Source organism: Parus major, chromosome 7 (genome assembly GCF_001522545.3).
Source record: "Parus major isolate Abel chromosome 7, Parus_major1.1, whole genome shotgun sequence".
In the NCBI taxonomy this organism is placed as follows: Eukaryota; Metazoa; Chordata; class Aves; order Passeriformes; family Paridae; genus Parus; species Parus major.
Window position 1 is genome coordinate 17,823,292 of NC_031776.1, and position 19,560 is coordinate 17,842,851.

Genomic DNA, 19,560 nt, shown 5'->3' on the forward strand with positions numbered 1-19,560 from the left:
TTACATGTTAAATGACACATGAAAATGCTTGCTTGTTATGGAATTGCCAGGAGAACAATCAGAATTGTTGTTTTGTATCTAATGCTAGCAAAAATGTAAGCAGTTATTGAATCAAAACTGTGTTGCATTAAAGTATAGTAGTTCAATCATTATATAATCTAGATACGAGATTACTTGCCTGTATTATAAGCTTATAAATTTTGTTTCAGATCTTTGAGGAGATCTGTAATGCATCCTGAGATCACACAATCATTTAGCCACATTATGTTCTTAGGCCTTTACTTGAAAGGGGGTTTTTATATTTAGGATTTGTTATAACTTTGTGTTGTAGTGTTATGTGTTGACTCCTTTCTGCTTCTCAGTACAGAATTAATTATTTTGTGTATCTTGGTAAAACGTTAATTATGCACTTCCATTTTAGAGTAAATTTGTCATGTACTCTATGGGATTCTGTCCTATTACATTGCTTATCACTGTTTCTGCATTGCTTCGACAGTAATGATCTTAATTAGTATAGTCAAATGGAAAAGGTTCTGTTTATGTGAGGCATGAGGAAATGCAGAGCTGCTTGAGATTAATGAACTAAACCAGTAGTGAATTAGTACAACATACATGCCAGTGATCAAGCAGATTAATTTTAAACATATAAATTACTTGCTAGGAATTGTTACCAACAGGTGTCTTTACACTGCATTGTTTGCTTTAAAAAATATCTCCAGCTTCTGGTATTGACAAGACAAAATGTTCTATAGCTTTGTAACAATCAGGAGTACTGAAGCTTTTGCTGCAAGCAGGTGTCAACTACGTTGAAACAGACTGAAGGTGTTGCCTGAGGCATTCTTAATAAGGGCATTGTTTTAGTTTAGCTGAATATACTGCGGTCTCTGATAGGAATGTAAAAGCAGAATTTTGCTCTGAAGTTATTGGTATAATAGTGGCCAGCTTGCCAGTGTCTTGTGAGTGAATGGTGGCTTGGTGCTTCAAGTAACATGGAGCACATGAGTCTAAACACTGTCCTGGTTTTCCATCATTCTTCCCCTTTTTGTTGCCTAAGCCAAAACTAAAAGTAGTTTCAATTTTGAGAGTTCTATTTTCTACTGAGCAAAGTAATTTTATTTATCATCTTATGTGAAAAGAATAAATTTAAATGTATTTAAAGAAAAAATACTTATTTGAAGCAGAGGTTGCCACCTTAGCCCCAGAAAAAAATCTGTTTGAAAACTCTCTTCCACATTCTTTGGAGACGTGAGAGGATTCTGTAAGATTATAATGCAAGTCCCCACTTTTTGAAAGCAGCTCTTATTTCACAAGACAATTGCTTCTAGGAGCAATGTTTCACTTGGTTTAGATGGTGGAATCCTTCCTCTGCAGCTTCAGCCATTTCAGTTGTATTCACTTCCCTGTCGCCTCTTCAAGTGTTCCCAGTTTTCCTCCATGGCAGCCTGTATGCATTGTCCCAGCATGCAGTTTGGACTAGGAGAGCAGAGAGAGCTGGCAGGGTTTGTTACTGTGGCTGAACAAATGCATCATTTAGCAGGAGCATTCTGTTCTGTATGGAACAAATAAAAATATTTTCAGGAACTTTTTCAGGCTGAAGTGCCAACAATGTGTCTGGGCTCTACTGGACAAGTAAAGACAGCTCCTTTCCTGAGGCAGTCTGTTTCTAAGGCAAACATGGAAACAATGGGTGAAAAGACATCATGGAAGGTTTTTTCTTGGTTGAAGTTTGTTCATCCTTGTAGAAATTTGGGGAACTGGGGTGAGAATAAGCTTGGACCAAAAGAGAAAAACTTCAGAAACTGTAGCCAGAAAACTTGTATTGGATGTGTATATGGCTGTTCTGGAGCATGGCTGCATTCTGCTCTGCCTATGTATCCAGCACAACTTTCTAGCAGGGCAGAGATAGGAAGAGAGATGCTTGTAAATGTACCAGGCTTGATCATGGTGAAAACCAAGGAACACATGGCTAGTTTGGGTTTTTTGTCTTGTCTGTACAGACCAGTTAAAAGGATTTTGATTGTAGAAGGTTTTGTCTGCACTTGTGAGGAAGAAGTGAAAAGAAGACTGGTTATGTCTGCACATGTATATTGTGTCAAAACCTTTGAAATTTGGTGGTGAAAACATAAACCTCTGAAAGGCCTATGCTTTCTAATTTAAGAAAAAAAAAAGAAAAAAGAAAAAAGGAAGTTTTAATTGGTGGTGATCAAGCCTTTCAGACCAGGAAAGCCATCAGCTTTCTTCCAGCGTCAAGTAATAGTGGCACATCATGTCCCTATATGTCACAGGAAAAATTACGCAACATACACAGACTGTGTCCTGTACATTTTGGGGAATTTCAGGAATTTATTGCATGTGTTTCAGAGTTTATTTGGCTGCAGACAGTTAAAATACAGCATTTATTTAATAGTAATTTTTTGCAGAAAAGATCATGGTCAGGACCAGACTGCTGCCACATTAATTCATGCAACCTGTTCCCAGCTGCCCTTCCCCAGTGCTCCTCAGATTAGCCCCAGGCCTGACTATCCAGCTTAAGATGGCAGCAGCCTTGTTTCTGGTTGATGTCCCTATCCTGTGCTCCTCAGCCTTTCTCTCTCCACATGTGGTAAGGCCTGTGTGTGTCTTGGGATAGAGGAGCAACCCTTTGTGCAGGAAACTATGGTATCTTGTAGGTGCCTTGGATGGTGCTCTGAGCAACCAGATCTAGTAGGTGACATCCCTGCCCATGACAGGAGGGTTGGAGCTAGATGATGTTTAAGGTCTCTTCCAACCCAGACAAACAGAAGTTTTGTTTTTCAGAAGTAAATAAGCAAAATCCAAAGTGACTATGTCTGTGTACAGCTCTGAGTTTTATATGCCTTTCTCTGCAATGTGGTGGTCAGTAATGACAGTTTTAGATTGCTGTGAAACATGCTGTGCTTCTAATAGAGTTAGATTTGTAAGGAAATAGAAAAATGGAAAACTGTCGTTTATCGGGTTACAGCATAGAAACATGGAAATAGTGACTTTGAATCTTAATGTTTTCAATATGATGTCCAAGCTGTGCTCTGTGCTCAAGAGGGCTGTTTCAGGATTTTTTGAAAGGCAATACTTGCTAGAGCTGTCTAGGCTCTTTGTACCTCTGTGTGGACACCTCAGATTTTATAAAAAGGACCAGATTTTCCATATTATGTTAGTTTTTAAGGGGATCTTTGCTTTTAGGACTCTGAGTGTTCACTAAAAGTTCTGATAGGTCATGTCATAAACTTCATATTTTGAGTGTGTTTTACTGGGTCATAGACTTCATATTTTGAGTGTGTTTTACTGGTGATTCATCTTTGCAAAGCCACCTAAAACACTCACTCTTCTTCCTGACAAAGACAAACTTCACTATCTGTCTTTCTAGACATGCAGAACCTTTAATTTATACTGTAGACAAGAATCTGGAAATGACAATATTCAACCTTGTAAACATTGGCATTGGTCTTTTTTAACTGAGAACTTAATCCACAGAATAGGTTTCTGTTTTAATAGAAGTACTGAAAAAGTGTTTGGGATATTGTTTTAAGTCGTCTAGTGGTCTGGATTTCTTTGATAGTCCTAGTAGATGTTTTACAGCAGGAATTGGATCATTTGTTTCTTGCTTTTGCTTGGACTGTACAAAGTCCAAGTGCATTGCCAGCTTTCCTAGCTATGGAAACAGCCCCTTTCACATGTGCTTTAATGCCTCTTCTTTTAAGATGTAGTACACATTGTCTAAACCTAGAGGAGATTCTGCTAGGAAAAGATACAAATGTTAGGTCCCAAAATCTGGTAGTAAGAGACCTTTTGCCTTTCTTGGAGAGGAAAATTTCCTCCCTCCATTGCCTTCAGAATGTTGAGGGATATCTCTTGACTGTGATACAAGACTGCTCTGAATTCCAGTAAGAAAAAAAGATGCAAGGTAGCTTTGTATGACATATCTTAAAAGAAATGATTGCTTGCCTCTCAGATTCTGACAGGATGTGATGATGGGTGTTTTTGTCGCCTGAGTGTTTTCTGTATGTTACAGACCCAGAAGGCTGATGAAATAACTACGGTCTTGTGAGGCTCTTCCCAATTTCTTGAAAATTTAGATTGTGTGGTCAAAAAAAACCCCAGTAATTTCACTGAGATTTGAATCCATTGGTTGAATATATCCATTTTCTGTCCTGGTCAAACCAGAAAATGGGCAGCAAAATTCCATATTTATAACAGGAATGGAAAGAGCTCCATGAAAAGTTCAGAACTGCCAGATTTTATCTGAAAAAAAAAACCCTTTTTTTTCCTTTAGTTTAATTTAATCTAATTTAATTTTTTTATTTTTTTGAGATGCACTGAAAATGCAGGTGTTGGAATTCTGAAGACTGTGGTGAACTTGAAGTTTAAAAGGGAGGAAGAAGTCATATAGTCTATTAGATTTCTGAAAATTTTGTTGAAGTAGGTTGAGCATATGCTGTAAGAAAATCTGAATTAGTGTCCCTCATCTTTGGGAAAACTACTGGTGATTCTCAAGACATTCTAGTCCTCAAACTTGCAATATAAACAGCATGTATATAAACACCTTCTAACCTGCTTTGGATAATGATCTTCCCAGCTGATAGTTGAACCCACAGAAATATGGACTTTGTGAGAACATTTTATACTGTGAGTTTTAGCTTTATATCATGCAGGAAGTATTAGGTCTAGGCAAAACAATGAGAAGTGTAATTTTACTTTCATAGGGATTTGTGTGAACTCTTTCAAGGAGGCCATACCTCTTTCTCCTTCCCCATCCCCTGTTTCTCTTCCTCATATGGTGCATGGTTTTTTAATCTGAAGCTTAAGTCTCTTGGGTTTATTTTTTGTGTGGTTTGTCTTTTTTGTTTATCAGATGGATACTGCATGCAGTCAGTTCACAGGTTTCTTAGTTACTAATCTGTGCAAACAGTCCAGAATATCTTAATGACAACTGACTTTGAGCAAGTCTATAGACAGTGAGGGACCACTGAATTATTTTCTCAGCAATCAGAAATTGCTGAGAAAAGGAAGATGCAAAGAGAGAACAAGCAAGAGAGTCACATGTGAGTTGAAAGCTGAATTTGTGGTTTCATGCAAAATGTAGTGCTAATGAACTGGAGATGTATGGCTTTGCACTACTGTCTGTTAAATCACAGCTCAGAAATCCAGTGTTACCATTCTTGTCTAGTTTCTGAATGCGTTTGAGTTGAGAACCTAGCAGTGGATTAGCATCAGCTAAAATCTGGGATGGTGGCATGATTCAAGATGCACACAGGTAATTAACAGGCTGTCTGGAAGAATTGAAATGGTTCTGTGGGAGAGACAGTTAATATTGCACAATACCAAATATAGGCATTGTGTAAGTATGTTTTGACCCTGAAATGACAAATCAAAGATGTTCAGATGGTTCAAAAATGTACTTCTAGTGGCAGTAAATAAGATACTGGATATACTGTAGTTTTTAAGTAAAAATGCTGTTGTTTTGTTTGCCACCATATAAAAGCTATAATTACATTGCTTCATTTTTCAGTTTGACTCTTGCAGAGTACCATGAACAGGAGGAAATTTTCAAGCTTCGATTAGGACATCTCAAAAAGGTATGTTTTTTTAATCATGATGAAACTCATAAAAATTATTGCTATGAAAATGAAGAGATAGGTTGTTGAGAGCTGTGTGATTAAAAAACCTAATACTAAAATTGCTGTACTCCTTTATGCCTAATAGTGGCCTTCCTTTTGTTTCTGCATGTGCAACTTTTCATAAATGCTGGGATTACAGGGGAGCAATAATGAGTCCATCCAGTGTAACACTGTACTGGTTCCTTAAATCCTTCTAAGAGTGCTAACAGTGATGATGCCACCCATCCTGCTCTTCCCCTTCCACTTTCTGAGCTCTCGTTTCAGAGCTCGGTGAGCCAGCCAAGTTTGATGTATGGGCTTTTTATTTTTGTTTTTTGGCCTTTAAAAAGGTCCAATTGACAAGCATTGTACTTCTGAATTAATATAACATTTTCATCATCTGCACTATTCACTTCAGTTTTACCACTTGGTGTATTACCTATCATAAGAGTATATACCTTTTCTTCTTTCATGGAAAATCTGCCCTCTTATATGTCTTAAATTATTTTTGCACTCAGATACTTTATTCTAGTCTTTGACTTCTGAAAAAACTTTTTCTTGAACCCCATCATTCTACTAAATCTGTGTAGTGCTATAATTATTATATGAAGAAACTATTGCTCATTCAAGCAAAGATTTTGAGGAATAACCTGTAAAATGGAATGGCAGTTGATGGAGACAGAAATATCTCAGTAAGAGTGAAACAAAAGGACATACATGTGCTGACTAGTACATATAGTACTAGTAGTTCCCGAGTTGAGTCAAAACAGGTTGTAATGTTTTTCCCCTTGAAATGTTGCAAGAGTCTGTTTCAGGCCTGTTCCCTTCAAATGTACAAGCCACCTGTTATAAATTCTACTGTAATAAGCTGAACTGGGCCCCCTGAGAAAAGCTGCAGCTGTTTCTAAAGAATATGACAGGAAAGTACTTGAATCTGTAGTAGGAAATCTGCATATAATTTGCTGGCACTAGTGAAGTAGACTGCCCACATTGTTCTTCATTGTTAATGGTTTAGAAGCTCCAGCTTCACATGAAATTTGGTTGGGAAATTCTGTAGGTTTTTTTTCCATGCTTTAACTTCATGGAAGTCTAATGGGAATTTCAAATGATAGATGAAATAAACTGTTGAAGGGTTATTTAATACTGGAATTTTGGTTTCACCTTGAGCATCAATGCTGGAGTACTTCATAAAAGGTGGAAATTCCTTGACTAAATGCCAGGGGGAAACAAATGTTATTTTTAGCAAATCATACCTTGAGTATATCTGAAGAAAATAATAAAAATGCATTCTTACATTGTCATTAACTAAGAAAACAAATTTTATTACCTTCATCTTACATGGCTGTATTTCTTCCCTGTGCTTCTTTGCTATTTACATTTTTTTCCTCCTCAGTCGTTCAGCATATGCTGTTTTGCTGACTGCTCCTCTTCCTTTTCACTCTTGAGATGCTTTCCTGGTGCTCTTATTTTTGGTGCCCTGTACATGCTGCCACCACCAGTTTTTTTTCCTACTGCTACCCAGGAAATTCTTTTCCAGCTAGTTGCTTTGGTCCTGGAGAGAGGCTCTTGTTTTCTCACTTCCTTTTATATAGCAGTGACCTGAGGCAGCTAAGCTGGTTCATTCTTGCTTAAAGGTATTCACAGCCTGAGTGTCCTAAATAACAGCTGGAAACAATGCAACCAGCCAGTTCTCTTTGGAGTAACATTGGCCTATGAACCACATTTTGAGAGCCACTGAATTGCATAATATATGAACAAAAAGGTCCAAAAGAGGCATAACTGATGGATTTTATTTTTTTTTTTTTGTTAGCCTTTGGGAAGAACATAGACAATTGTGTGTATAAGTGTGTGGCCTTTTGTGAGGGGAGAAGGACTAAAATTCTTTATAAAGGAATACCGAATTATGAGGAACTGCCTATCATTTCAGGGCGTTTAACAGAGAACTGCAGGGATGCGTCTGAATATAGAAAAAAAGAGTTTATATAAACAGGAAAAAACCCAACTTGTATTTTAGGAAAAATAAATGGTCCACCCAGATCTGCTGTCAGATTAGTGCTACTTAGTCCAGGTTTTAAATTATTAGCAATTTGATTTTCATGTCCTCCATGGAGGTTAATCTCATGTCTTGTTTTGCGATGAGAAGTTTTTTCTATTGCTTATGGAGATGGTTTCAGGGTATTTACTGAAATAATCTAGTCCAGACTCCTCAATTCATTGGATATGTGGTCATTTAATTCAAGTTTTAGATCACACAAATAGAGTTGCTTCTTCAGGATATGGGTTTATGAAAATACTCTATCATTATGACATTTTCTCTCTACCTTGCTGACTTGTGCCTCCATCCCCTTGTGCCCATGGCTTGTTGCCCTGTTGCTTTTACCAGCACCACCAGGTTGTGCAGTCAGAATAAATTGGATTGGAGAACTAATCTAGCTTCTTTCAAAAAACAAATATGTATTTATTTTTCTTTGTGATGCTAGTTTGTTTTTTTCTTTTCTTCTGTTTTGTTGGCTTTTTTCCTCTTAAAGAAAAGATTGATTAGTATTCCAGTTTGATATACCATGTGGCTGTGCAAAAGGCTGTGCCAAAATAACAAGAGGTGATGATGGGTGCTGCTACTAAAAAAATATGTATCAGATGCCAGGCTTCTTTCCTTTTCAGCTAAAATGATTCCATAATTATGAGCTTTCTGATATGGACTAATTTTGTCTCCTCTTTCTTCAAATTTTCAAAGTTCTAGAGGCACTAACTCTGAAATCAATATATCCCTGTCTACAATATCTTTCAATTAGTATGTTTCTCAGTTTGAGTGTAGATACCTAGGTTTCCACAAATCAGGCATTGTCAAATCTTTATGATTGATTGATTGATTCAGAGGACCTGAATAAATAATTATTTTGTTGTTTCCTAATGCATAGTATAAAGATGAGGTAAAATTAAGTGCTGAAATCAGTTAAGGAATGTGCTCCTACCTGACATGCTTCTTTTGAAGTTGCACTTAAAATCTTATGCAATACACATTCTTCATTTGTAATTTTAATGAGATACAAATGGAAAAATATTTTCAAATTAGATTGGTTTTGGTGTCTTGTATCAGCACCTTTAAAATGTTTCTGCTGTAATGATGTGCTCTTTTATTCTTTTACTTGATTTGTACTTCAGCCTTAAAATATTTTACATGTCTTTTCTTAATCTGTCGGTTTGTACAGAATCTATAATTGCCCATATCTCAGTTTTTTCTTTTTTTGTACATCAATTTCAGACTGCTTCCCAGATAATTTATCTCCTTGGCTGAGGTACAAAACCCAGCTGCCTCTCATTTCAAATAGCATCCCTACAGTGCAGAACAAAACCACGAACATCCCATTACCTGTGGGTTCATGAACAGAAACATTTCTTGAAACAGGCTTTTGCCTTATCTTTCTGAATTTTTCTGGCTTTAAGAGAAAAGCAGTGCTTTCTTCTAGTTCAGCAGGGTTTTATAATGTAATGTTCCTCCATCACCACTAGTATTGATGCAGGGGTAAAAATACCCTTTTCAAATGGGAAGTAAATGAGCTTTTATATTTCCTTCTTTTCATTTGCAGGAGGAAGCTGAAATACAAGCAGAACTTGAACGTTTGGAAAGAGTTAGGAATCTTCACATAAGAGAACTGAAAAGAATAAATAATGAAGATAATTCACAGTAAGACTTTACTGTTTTAATTTTGCATGTGTTTTTTTGAAGTAATTCTCTAATATCATATTTTACCTATAGAAGAGAGACTTGTTCATAATTTCTTTTTGGTTCTCTATATTTATATATGTATTTTAAAAACCAATTTATTTAAACTTAACTAAAATTTCTTAGTTTGGTAAATTTATTAATGTTCTTGTTGAAAATGCAAGAAATAACATACTTAGCTTATAGTGAAGAGCTGAAACTTGCTAGACTACTAAGTTAAAAAAAACACTTGTAAGATAACAATGCAGTTCACTTAGTTGATAATAATGCAAGAAAATGGCAGGGAGGTTTGATGCACCAGCAGCAATTTTGTGCTGCACTTAAAATAAGTTTTGTGTTTATGGTACTGTGATTCCATAGCTACTAGGTATAGGTACCTAGGAGGAATATGCATATTATGTTGTCACTCTGTATTTCACCCTGAATGACAGTGTATCACAAGTTAAATTGCTACATAATATGAACTGTTACTGTGTAGTTTTGAAAGTAATAATTAGGTAACTTAAAGAATTAAGCCTGTTTTCCATGATGGCAAATACAGACACTACAGTTTCACCAACACTTTCAGCTGGTGCTGTTGCCTGAAAGGAACTGGTTCTGCCTGTCCCTGGCTACTTAGTTAGCCCTGTTTACTTTCACGTGCTTGCAGTGGCATTTCTGTACTGAACCAATGCTGGAAATCAATACAAATTAAAACCAGCTCCTGTGGTTTATTTCCCTGGATTAATTTTAATCCAGGATCAATTTCCTGGTCTAGTTCTTTGCCCAGTTGCAAAAATATTTAGGCTGCCATGAGGAGAGAGGGCAATGCAAGGGTGGAATGAGACAGGGGGAAGGACATGATAGGCCTGGACTTCTCACTTTTTACACATGTTTATGAAACAGTATCAGTAAGTATCCTTAAGTATCCTTAAGCCTTCAAGATTTTATTTTTTTACTTTTTAGACACAATAGAATTATACATACACTAAGGCTTTTAAATATTAAAAGAAAAAGATGTGAAATTGTGCCTAGCTGTTCTGATTACTGCCAGGCAGTAATACAGAAATTTTTTGTTCCTATGTGGCTTTAGTGCTAATTGATAGATAAATTGTTTAGTGTTTTGGGCATGAAGAATAATAGGTGTTGATACTTACATGTTGATGGCAGAGTATTTTGTTTTAAAAAGTATATAATATATTTTAAAATAAAAATATACAATATTGTTTTAAAATAGATGTCCTACAACAAATAAACAAGCAGGTTAAATGACAACCTTTTGAAATCTTCAGTGTTTGCATTAGGATAGGTTTAGGCTTTTTTAAAAAAGAGGATCCTTAAACAATAAGAAATAAGTGGCAGAGAGAAATGACAGGCTTTGACTATGAAAATACTGCATATTTGGGGCAGAGAATGTCCAAGTTAGTTACAGCTGAAAACAGTTACAGGACATGGACAAGCAGAATGGTGCAGCTTCACTATTCATCATCTGCAGTCAATGCTAACACATTTTGTGGTACAGAATGAAAAGCTTTAAACTGTGTTCATGTTTTTGTGGGAGTTTAGACAAGTATTTACCAAGTGGCCAAGCCATAGCTTATAGTCATCATGTGGAAGAGAGAAGCAATAGAGAAATAATTTAGGTCTTTAGCCCCTGCTCTCTTTCCTAACATGTCTTGGTGGCTGTTTGGTAAGGGAGAGAGTTCAGCCAAAGCAGCTGCTGGATTCTGACTCAAATCCTGTCGGGATTTCCGCTTCCAGCTAAGCCCATTTTCTTTTTCTAGCAACAAGTCCATCTACCCATGGGTAAACTTGTGTGTCTAGAACTGTGCTGGAATTATGAGACAAGTTGAGGGTACAGGTTAGGGCTTCCCTGTCTGGCTTTGGAGCCCACATGATGTTGGGGTACAGATTCTGAGCCATGGAGAGCCACACAGATTAGCAAGCAGTGGAGAGGGAAGGTGGTAAGATTCACAAGATTGGCCTTACTACAGCTATACATGTAATAGAAGAAACATGAAAAAAACATTGGGCTACTTGGTCACATGACATCAAATGCCTAATGATGCTGCTTCTAAATTTGTTTTTCTTCCACACTGAATATATTCATTGCTTATTAGTAATTAGTTTATGGTTTCTTTAAAAAAAAGTAGTGTTGAAATATATATTTTTATAGTGAATTCAGAGGAAAGTTTTATTTCTAAAAGTCGCACAGTAAGCAAGAATATGCATCTTCTCTCAAATACTTGACTACCTATGATCATACTTCAAAAACTGTAGAGAGTATGGAAGGATGGGATGAGCTATTGGCAGACTGGCCCTAAACTCTTCTTCGAAGTTTTCTATGGAATATAACTGGCAGCTTGCCTCAGATTTTTGCTGCGTCTCATTGTTGTACTAAGAATGTTTTGAATATTCGGATCCCTTCCCACTGATTGGATGGAAGAATGTCATTTGTCTTCTATATCTTTTAGGAGAGAGAGTATGGCCCTTTTTCTTAGTCCAGTAGCATTATTTTGTATTTGGAAGACGTGTTTTCATTTTGCTTCTGCTTAGAGTGTGAGCAGATAGTTCTTACATGTGTTTTTCCCCATAGTGCTGTTTCTGATTTAACTTGTTAGCATTATATAAAAAAGAGTCAGTAATATATAACATATCTGGTCATGTTTTGTGTGAAATTGGAAGAATTGTTGTCTGTTCCAGAAAGTTGAGGTGTGAGTCTTCTCTAAAATTTGGCACAACAAACACAGACCCATGTATCACATGTTTAAATTTAAGCACACTTTTCTTACCCTCAAAAAAAAAAAAAAAGAGAAAAATAACGAAATGTTTGCCAGGATTGACTGTGCTGACGAGTGTTGTGATAGTATGTGTAAACTAAATAGTCTAAAGGTACTGAAATTGGTCATGTTGTACAGTTGTGTCATAAGATTTCTTGTGGTGTAATGTTGCTCAGCATATTGCATGTTGTTTCTAAAAAGAAAACTTTATTTGGTAAGTAAATCTAAGAAATTTACATTTTAGGTGCTGCTTGTATGCACAGAATAAACCAATTTTTTTTTCTTTCAAGATTTAAAGATCACCCCACATTGAATGAACGGTATTTGTTACTCCATTTACTTGGCCGAGGTGGCTTCAGTGAAGTATACAAGGTAGAGTTTGTTGAGTCTGATAAATCTAATTTTTGAGCCATGTACATTTAATTTGGGGGCTGACAAAAGGGAATCTAATTAAGTAGAGGGATTGTAATGGACCAGGCTTCAATTAACCTGTGGAGGGGAGATAGCATGACAGTAGCCTTGTCAATAGGCTTGTGAATTACATGCCAGCTTTTTTCCTCACTTTATTGGGTGTTATTTTTAATCACCTTTGGTTATAACTTTGCCATATTCATGCATTTCTTTTTTAGGCTTTTGATCTTTATGAACAAAGATATGCTGCTGTGAAGATTCACCAGCTTAACAAAAGCTGGAGGGATGAAAAGAAAGAAAACTACCACAAGTAAATATTAATTACTTATGCTTCAAATGTTAAGCTTAATAGCATTTCATTGATTGTAGAAGGTTAATATATCCATCTTCTTTTAGACATGCCTGCAGAGAGTATAGAATACACAAAGAACTGGATCACCCCCGAATAGTTAAACTGTATGACTACTTCTCCCTGGATACAGATACGTAAGTAGAACTTGGCAAGGATTTTAGTGCTGTATATTAGATAAACAGAAATGAAGAGTATTTGAACAAAAATAACACATTTTCTTGCTTTCAGCCAAAACAGTTTTAAAAACCCCACACTAGTTGCAGAATTTCATCTGCTAAGTATTACAGGCCTTCTGTAAGGTGATGAAGAGAGTGTTTGCAACACCTGACTGGCATTGAAAGGCCTTAGACAATTTTCCAAGACTAAATGACATCGGGCACATTACTAGTCTAGGTGTAGCCCCTGGTGACTGGGCTGCACCTGTTGGCATGCAATTGTCACATCTTAAGGGATAGTTAACGTATTTTGATTTTGAGAAATGTGTCTACTATAAATAAAGAGGCTTTTCTTAATTTGTCATCCATATGGATGCATTCTCTCTTTTAGTGAGTATGAATGTTCTGATTTACATCAATTTTCCTAATTTAATTGTTACACCATGTGTTCTATGAACAATTTCATTCATATATTTTAATATTCAGGCAGCCATTCTTAAACTTGTCAGAATGAAACTAGGTTGTCATGTCTGTTTCTGATTGTGCAGTATGATACATTCTTTCATTTTGTCTCTCTAAATTCTACCCTAGGTTTTGCACGGTTTTAGAATACTGTGAAGGCAATGACTTGGATTTCTATCTCAAGCAACATAAATTGATGTCAGAGAAAGAAGCTAGGTCCATTGTAATGCAAATAGTAAATGCACTACGGTATCTCAATGAGATCAAGCCCCCTATTATACACTATGATCTTAAACCAGGCAAGTGAGAAATGTTATGATTGAGAATGTAATTTATTTTTTATACTTTATTTTGTTTGTAATTCATGCCTGAAAATGCCAGTGTTATCTTCTGTGTGTCAGGGTTATTGTAAACAACTGGAAAAAGTATGTATTTTTCTTCAGAATCTCATTGCCAGAATCATCTGCCTTTTCTGTGGAAAATATTTGTTACAGCTTTTCTACTTTGCATTATTTTGATTTGAATTTGTAGGAAAAAAAATCACATAGCTAATAGATACATGCATTGGTAGTTAGCAGTATAAACAGATAAGATCATTAGTAGACTCAATCCTGTCTGGTGATTGTGGAATGCTGATGTGTAATTAATTTCTTCCATATGTTTTTTTTAAACCTGTAAATACGTAATCAATCACTTTCAGTATCCCAGCATAAGTACTCCAAAACAGAACTTTACAGAGAGTTCTCTTAACAATGAATAATAAATATTTTTATAAACAATATTTGTTTTGATTCCATGGCCTTTGTTTTACCATCTTGCATGAATGATGCTTATATTCTTCATGTGCTTTAATCTGCTACACTTCCAAGTGGGGGGTTTGTAAAGTAATTCTTAGTGCCAGACTGTTTGCTTTCTGTTCTGTAATAAACTGTTCATACAGGTTTCTCTTGTCTTATGAAATTGTACAGAATGTATTCTTAGTCTCATTAGTTTTTGTTCTCGGAGGAACTTGATCAAATAATTTTTATATTGAGAAATTATGGTACAACTTTAACACATGGAGTAAGATTTGTAGGATTGCGGCAATTTCTTGGCACAATTTTGTGGCATGTGCAAACTCTGAAAACTGTAGTGTAGGGCTTGTTCTGGCAGAAAAATAATGGAACTTATTTGTATCTAGTTTTCTGCTGCTTTCTGATGTTTTCTCACTCATTTTGGTGTTTCTTTGCTGACCAGCCAGCTCCCAGCTGAGAGGGCCATTTCAGATCATGATGGTAATCTAGAGAGATGCTGAAATTCCACAGACACTTGTCATAGTCAAGTTACTCTATACTTGAGGATCTAAAGATTATGTTAATGTATCTCAGTTGGTTCAAGTGTGGTGCTAATAACAGCAAGGCTATGGGTTTGGTCATGGGTCCTTTTCAACCCAGACTGTTTTGTGGTTCTGAGTCTCTGATTCTGTAAAATTGTCATTTACCCTCATGAAGTTAGATGTTCTTGAAAACTGGACCAGGTGTTGAAAATAAAGCATTGTGTTATCTTTTTTGAAATTTGGTTGTTTTGTTTTTTTTTCCTGAATAGGTAATATCCTTCTTGTAGATGGAACAGCATGTGGAGAAATAAAAATTACTGATTTTGGTCTGTCCAAAATAATGGATGATGATAGCTATGGGGTGGATGGAATGGATTTGACTTCCCAGGGAGCAGGAACTTACTGGTAAGGCCTGGTTTGATTTTGCTGTTTAGACTTTGGATCATTGTTCAGATTTTATAAATGCTGTCTTATAAAGCCAATTTGGAAAGACAGCTAGGACTAAAAATGTTAACATGGATAACAAACAAAGGTCTTGTGCAGTGCTGTGATGTCGATATTCCCAAATGTTAGAAAAGTAACATTAACAAGTAAAGAAAGTGTGTGAGTTATTTATTTGTTTATAAATAGGTATATATAAATAAATGTAGAGGTGATCACTGTGATTTAGAAATGTGATTTTCTCTGAAGAAGCAGGTATTTAATCTTTGGCTCCTGGTGGTTGAGGACATTTGACAGAGCTATAATGATTAAGTGTGGGTGCTTAGTACTTGGAAATTGTAGAACAGGGATTACCAGCAGGTAATGTCCTTAGGACAAATGAGTATTCACTCTTCCTTCCTAAAGGTTAATGACAGCTCAACAGCTGTGATTTACTTTGTGTACTTGTGTGCTCATGCAAAACACTGGAGTTTTAGAGCTGCCAAGGCATAGGAATGATAATAAGCATTTCATTGCTTACAGAAAATCTGGTTTTAGAATTTGGTCTCTAAAGATGCAGGATTCTTCATGGCACAGTAGCTCTTAGAGCTCTGTGGCTTAGAGCCTGCTCTTAGAGGGTATGTGCTGGTTGTGTCAGGGTGGGTAGATTAGAAGTCCTGTACTGACCAGGTTGTTACAAGTCATTTGCTCTACAGAGAAGCCAGTGTCATTGCCATTTGCTTTACACCTCTTCCCATATTCAGGAGTTGTATGTAATAAAGTTTATTCCTTTTCCTTCAGAGTTTTTAGAAGAGGGAATACATACTCTTCCACAAATGCCACTGTGAATATGCTGTAAAAAAAATGATTACTCAAGTTGAAGCATTTTAGAAGTGTTAGGTTTTTGCTACTCTTTTTAATGTTTTACCAATTTAAACACCAGTTTAAATGTTTTATTTTAGGAATATATATCAGAAAAATTTTGGATTTTGGATTTTATCTAGAATGCCTCAGGCACTAGTGGTGCTACAAACTTAAAAGTAAAAAAAGATCTGAAATCATTATAGATTCATAATGAATCTCTGCATTTCTAATTCATGCTTTCTCTGAGCCCAAAATCTTCATTAGGGAGGGAAATACTTGGAGTGAGTTTGAGGCTGGGAATGAGTCTGTTCAGAGAACATCACACAAACTGTCAGCAGCATAGCCCTGGGATTTCCTCAGTCACTGGGTCCAGTTACCTGCCTTCCCAGGCAGTTAGTTTATATAATCTCTTCGGTAAACTTCTAGATGTTTATATTAAATTAGTTAGTGTTTTGGGCCCAGTAATCTGATTTGCAGTGTCTTCTGTAACCTCAGTTCTCTGATCATTAGAAACCTAATCCTCTAATTTACAGACTGTGTATATTTGTGGCCAGTTTATACTTGTTTGTTCCTGTGCTAACATTGTCCTCCCTCAAGTTGGTTGTGGCTCCTTTTCTAGTACTTGCTCCTTGGTGTTTTTGTAGCCTTCACTTTTTTCCCCCTGAGCTGTAGGCTATCAATTCTTCAGATCATTTTGGTAACTTTCTTTGCATTTGTATCACTTTAAGATCACTTGTCTTGATTGTGATAATCAGAATTGTAGACAAGTATTCCAGAAGAGAGTTTGTGATACTATTTAAATGGTTGAATTTGCATCTCATTTTTCTACCGATTTCTACAAATATTTTTTGAAAGTTTATATTTAAGTCTTATATGTTATTGACAAAAGAATGCCTGTTCTGTAGTTGCCCTAATAGGTTTTTTACCTTTTTAAGTTTTAGGTATTACAGTCAATAAAACTTGACTGCCCTTAAATGAATAAATTTGGAAGGTTTTGTTTGCTTGGTAAAGGAAATACCATTTTAACAGTTATTCTGTAATTCAGAAATGGCATGGGAACTTCCTCAACTTTCATTAAGTAAAGTTCTCTTTCTGCAGAATATAGGGACAGAAATAACAATCACCTCTGTCTATCATATACCACTCTGGGAAATGTTAATATTTTTCCTAAAAACTTGGGTAAAGGTTCTTTAAGCCATATCTGCATTTTCTTTGATTCCTAACCAGGTCTTGCTGTAAAATGCCCTATTTGACTTTCATCTTTTCTTGCTTTGATAGATGGCTTCATATTTAACCTGGGGTCCCAATTTTTTTTAAAAAAAAGATAATTGGCAGTTTAGGTAAAAAAATGTTTCTATTTGTGCTTCTGTGAAATAGACCCCTCTATTTGACTAACTGTACAAAAACTGTAATACCCATTTTGGTGGGCTGCAAGGTGTTGGGATGCGGATTGTAGGGCAACTGTACAGTTGTCAAAAGCTCAGAGATGTGTAGGTGAGGTGTTTGTACAGTTTGATAATTGAGCACATTCTAATAATGCCATACTTACAGACTGAAATGCCTGTTTTGATTTCCAGGTACTTGCCTCCAGAGTGTTTTGTAGTTGGCAAAGAGCCACCAAAGATTTCTAATAAGGTTGACGTGTGGTCAGTTGGAGTAATCTTTTTCCAATGCCTTTATGGTAGAAAGGTAAGGAAAACTTCAGAAAATCTAAGGAGTTTTAGTATAGGTGCCTGTTCTCAGTAGACTGTGAATTACATTCATAAAGACATGAATCTACATGGAAAATTACTTGTGTTACTTTTTGGTGGTGTATGTTGAGTTTGCAAAAAATCAGAAAATCTTGCTGTAACTTTTTTATTTGCAGAATAGTTGGCAGTTTGTATTAACACTGCAACAACTTAGTATAGCATAAATATTCATGAAATCAAAGTAGTTGGATAAATCTCCTGAAAAAAATCATGTGCTTGTTTTGCAGCCATTTGGCCACAATCAATCACAGCAAGATATCTTACAAGAAAATACAATATTAAAAGCCACAGAAGTCCAATTCCCTGTCAAACCTGTTGTAAGCAATGAAGCCAAGGTAACTTTTACTATAATCTCTGAGTAAAACATTAAAGGATTCAGCTGTAAAATTGTTGTTAACCCAGGAATGCTATGGGACATAATAACTAAGTGTGTAGAAAAACAAAATTGAGAACTAGTATTCGGATGTTTTTATTTAAGCAACCTTATTCTGGGACATCTCAAAATCATGTACTTCAAAGCAAAACTGTATATATATATTCCAGGAATTTGCAAGTGGTTTTTAAGTAGGCCACCTCAAAAATTGTCTGCTTTACTTTCTCCCAGAGGACCTTATGTGTCTCATTCAGGCTGTTTCACTAGAAGTTCTTGTGAAATGCTGCTGCTAACGGTAGCAAGCTCTTTCTGAAAGTAGTGGATGTTATTCTCTGCAGCCTTATTGGCTAGAACAACTTGACTACCAGGTGCCTGAAGGATATGACCTCTAATATTCTTCCCCTTGAAAGGTCATAGTATGTGTGTATTGACTTAAATCTGAGTTAAGAAATATGAATTTTTGAGATCAAGAATCTAGAAGATATTTTGATGCTGATTCAGGAAGTAAAACTGTCAAAATAGTTGCTCTCCCACAAAGGTGTCAATTCCTCTACACACACTGTCTTTTCAGAAACGGATTAAGGTGTTTCCCAAATGATTACTACTATAAGCATCTGTAACACAAATCCAATTATGTGAAAGTGGAAGAAAATATTATATGTTACTTGCTTATAAAAACTCTCCCAATTTTTGAAAGATATATTCATAACCAGATGCAATAGGTGTACTCGTTGAAAAAAAATGCCAAGATAATAAAATGCTTATTCAAGTTTCAGCAATTAATTAAACATGCTTAGAATTGGGACACAAGATGCCAAAAATTTAGGAATGTTAAGATTCAGCTTCTAAAGATTAAAAGGAAAGGAAATGTATTTCTAGAGGCAATAGCTTCCCAAGAATGTAAGTCTTTTGGGTACATAAACTTGCTGTTCCAAGTGGTGGTATATTTCCGTTCATTATATTTTCTAAAAGTAGTGTTAGTGAGAGAGCTACAGTTAAGGTTATGAAGAACTGGTTGATGAATTGTAGTTAGAATTGGGGGAGTGGGGATTTTACTGAGGTTTTTGTTTGCTGTTGGTTTTTCACTGGCATTTGAAGAAACTACCCCTTGAATGCAGTTGACAAATGCACATCTTGTTACTGATACCTTTACATAGTGAGAGTTTATATGTCTTTTAACTTCTCATTTCTTTGTCATTTGTAGTTTTTGTACATTTGTATAAGCTTTTATACAGAGAATGTTAGGAAAGAATAGACTGTTCAGCATGGAGAAATGGCAGCTTTTTACATTCTCTGTGTATTTGCATGCTCTGTTTGTTTGAAAGACTAAAATAAATTTCCAGTATTCTCCACTCATTAACC

The 19,560-nt window shown here is 35.9% G+C and overlaps 1 protein-coding gene across 3 annotated transcripts in view; it reads left to right on the forward strand.

Moving 5' to 3' along the window:
- Positions 1-19,560, forward strand: part of TLK1 (tousled like kinase 1) — a 67,117-nt gene that overhangs the window by 44,279 nt on the left and 3,278 nt on the right. For all 3 annotated transcript variants that reach the window (XM_015634248.3, XM_015634250.3, XM_015634247.3), the window contains exons 12-20: positions 5,525-5,591; positions 9,200-9,297; positions 12,386-12,467; positions 12,725-12,816; positions 12,903-12,992; positions 13,605-13,774; positions 15,060-15,195; positions 17,652-17,763; positions 18,053-18,160. In XM_015634248.3, coding sequence (XP_015489734.1) covers positions 5,525-5,591; positions 9,200-9,297; positions 12,386-12,467; positions 12,725-12,816; positions 12,903-12,992; positions 13,605-13,774; positions 15,060-15,195; positions 17,652-17,763; positions 18,053-18,160 — 955 coding nt within the window. The remainder of the gene's footprint in view (positions 1-5,524; positions 5,592-9,199; positions 9,298-12,385; positions 12,468-12,724; positions 12,817-12,902; positions 12,993-13,604; positions 13,775-15,059; positions 15,196-17,651; positions 17,764-18,052; positions 18,161-19,560) is intronic.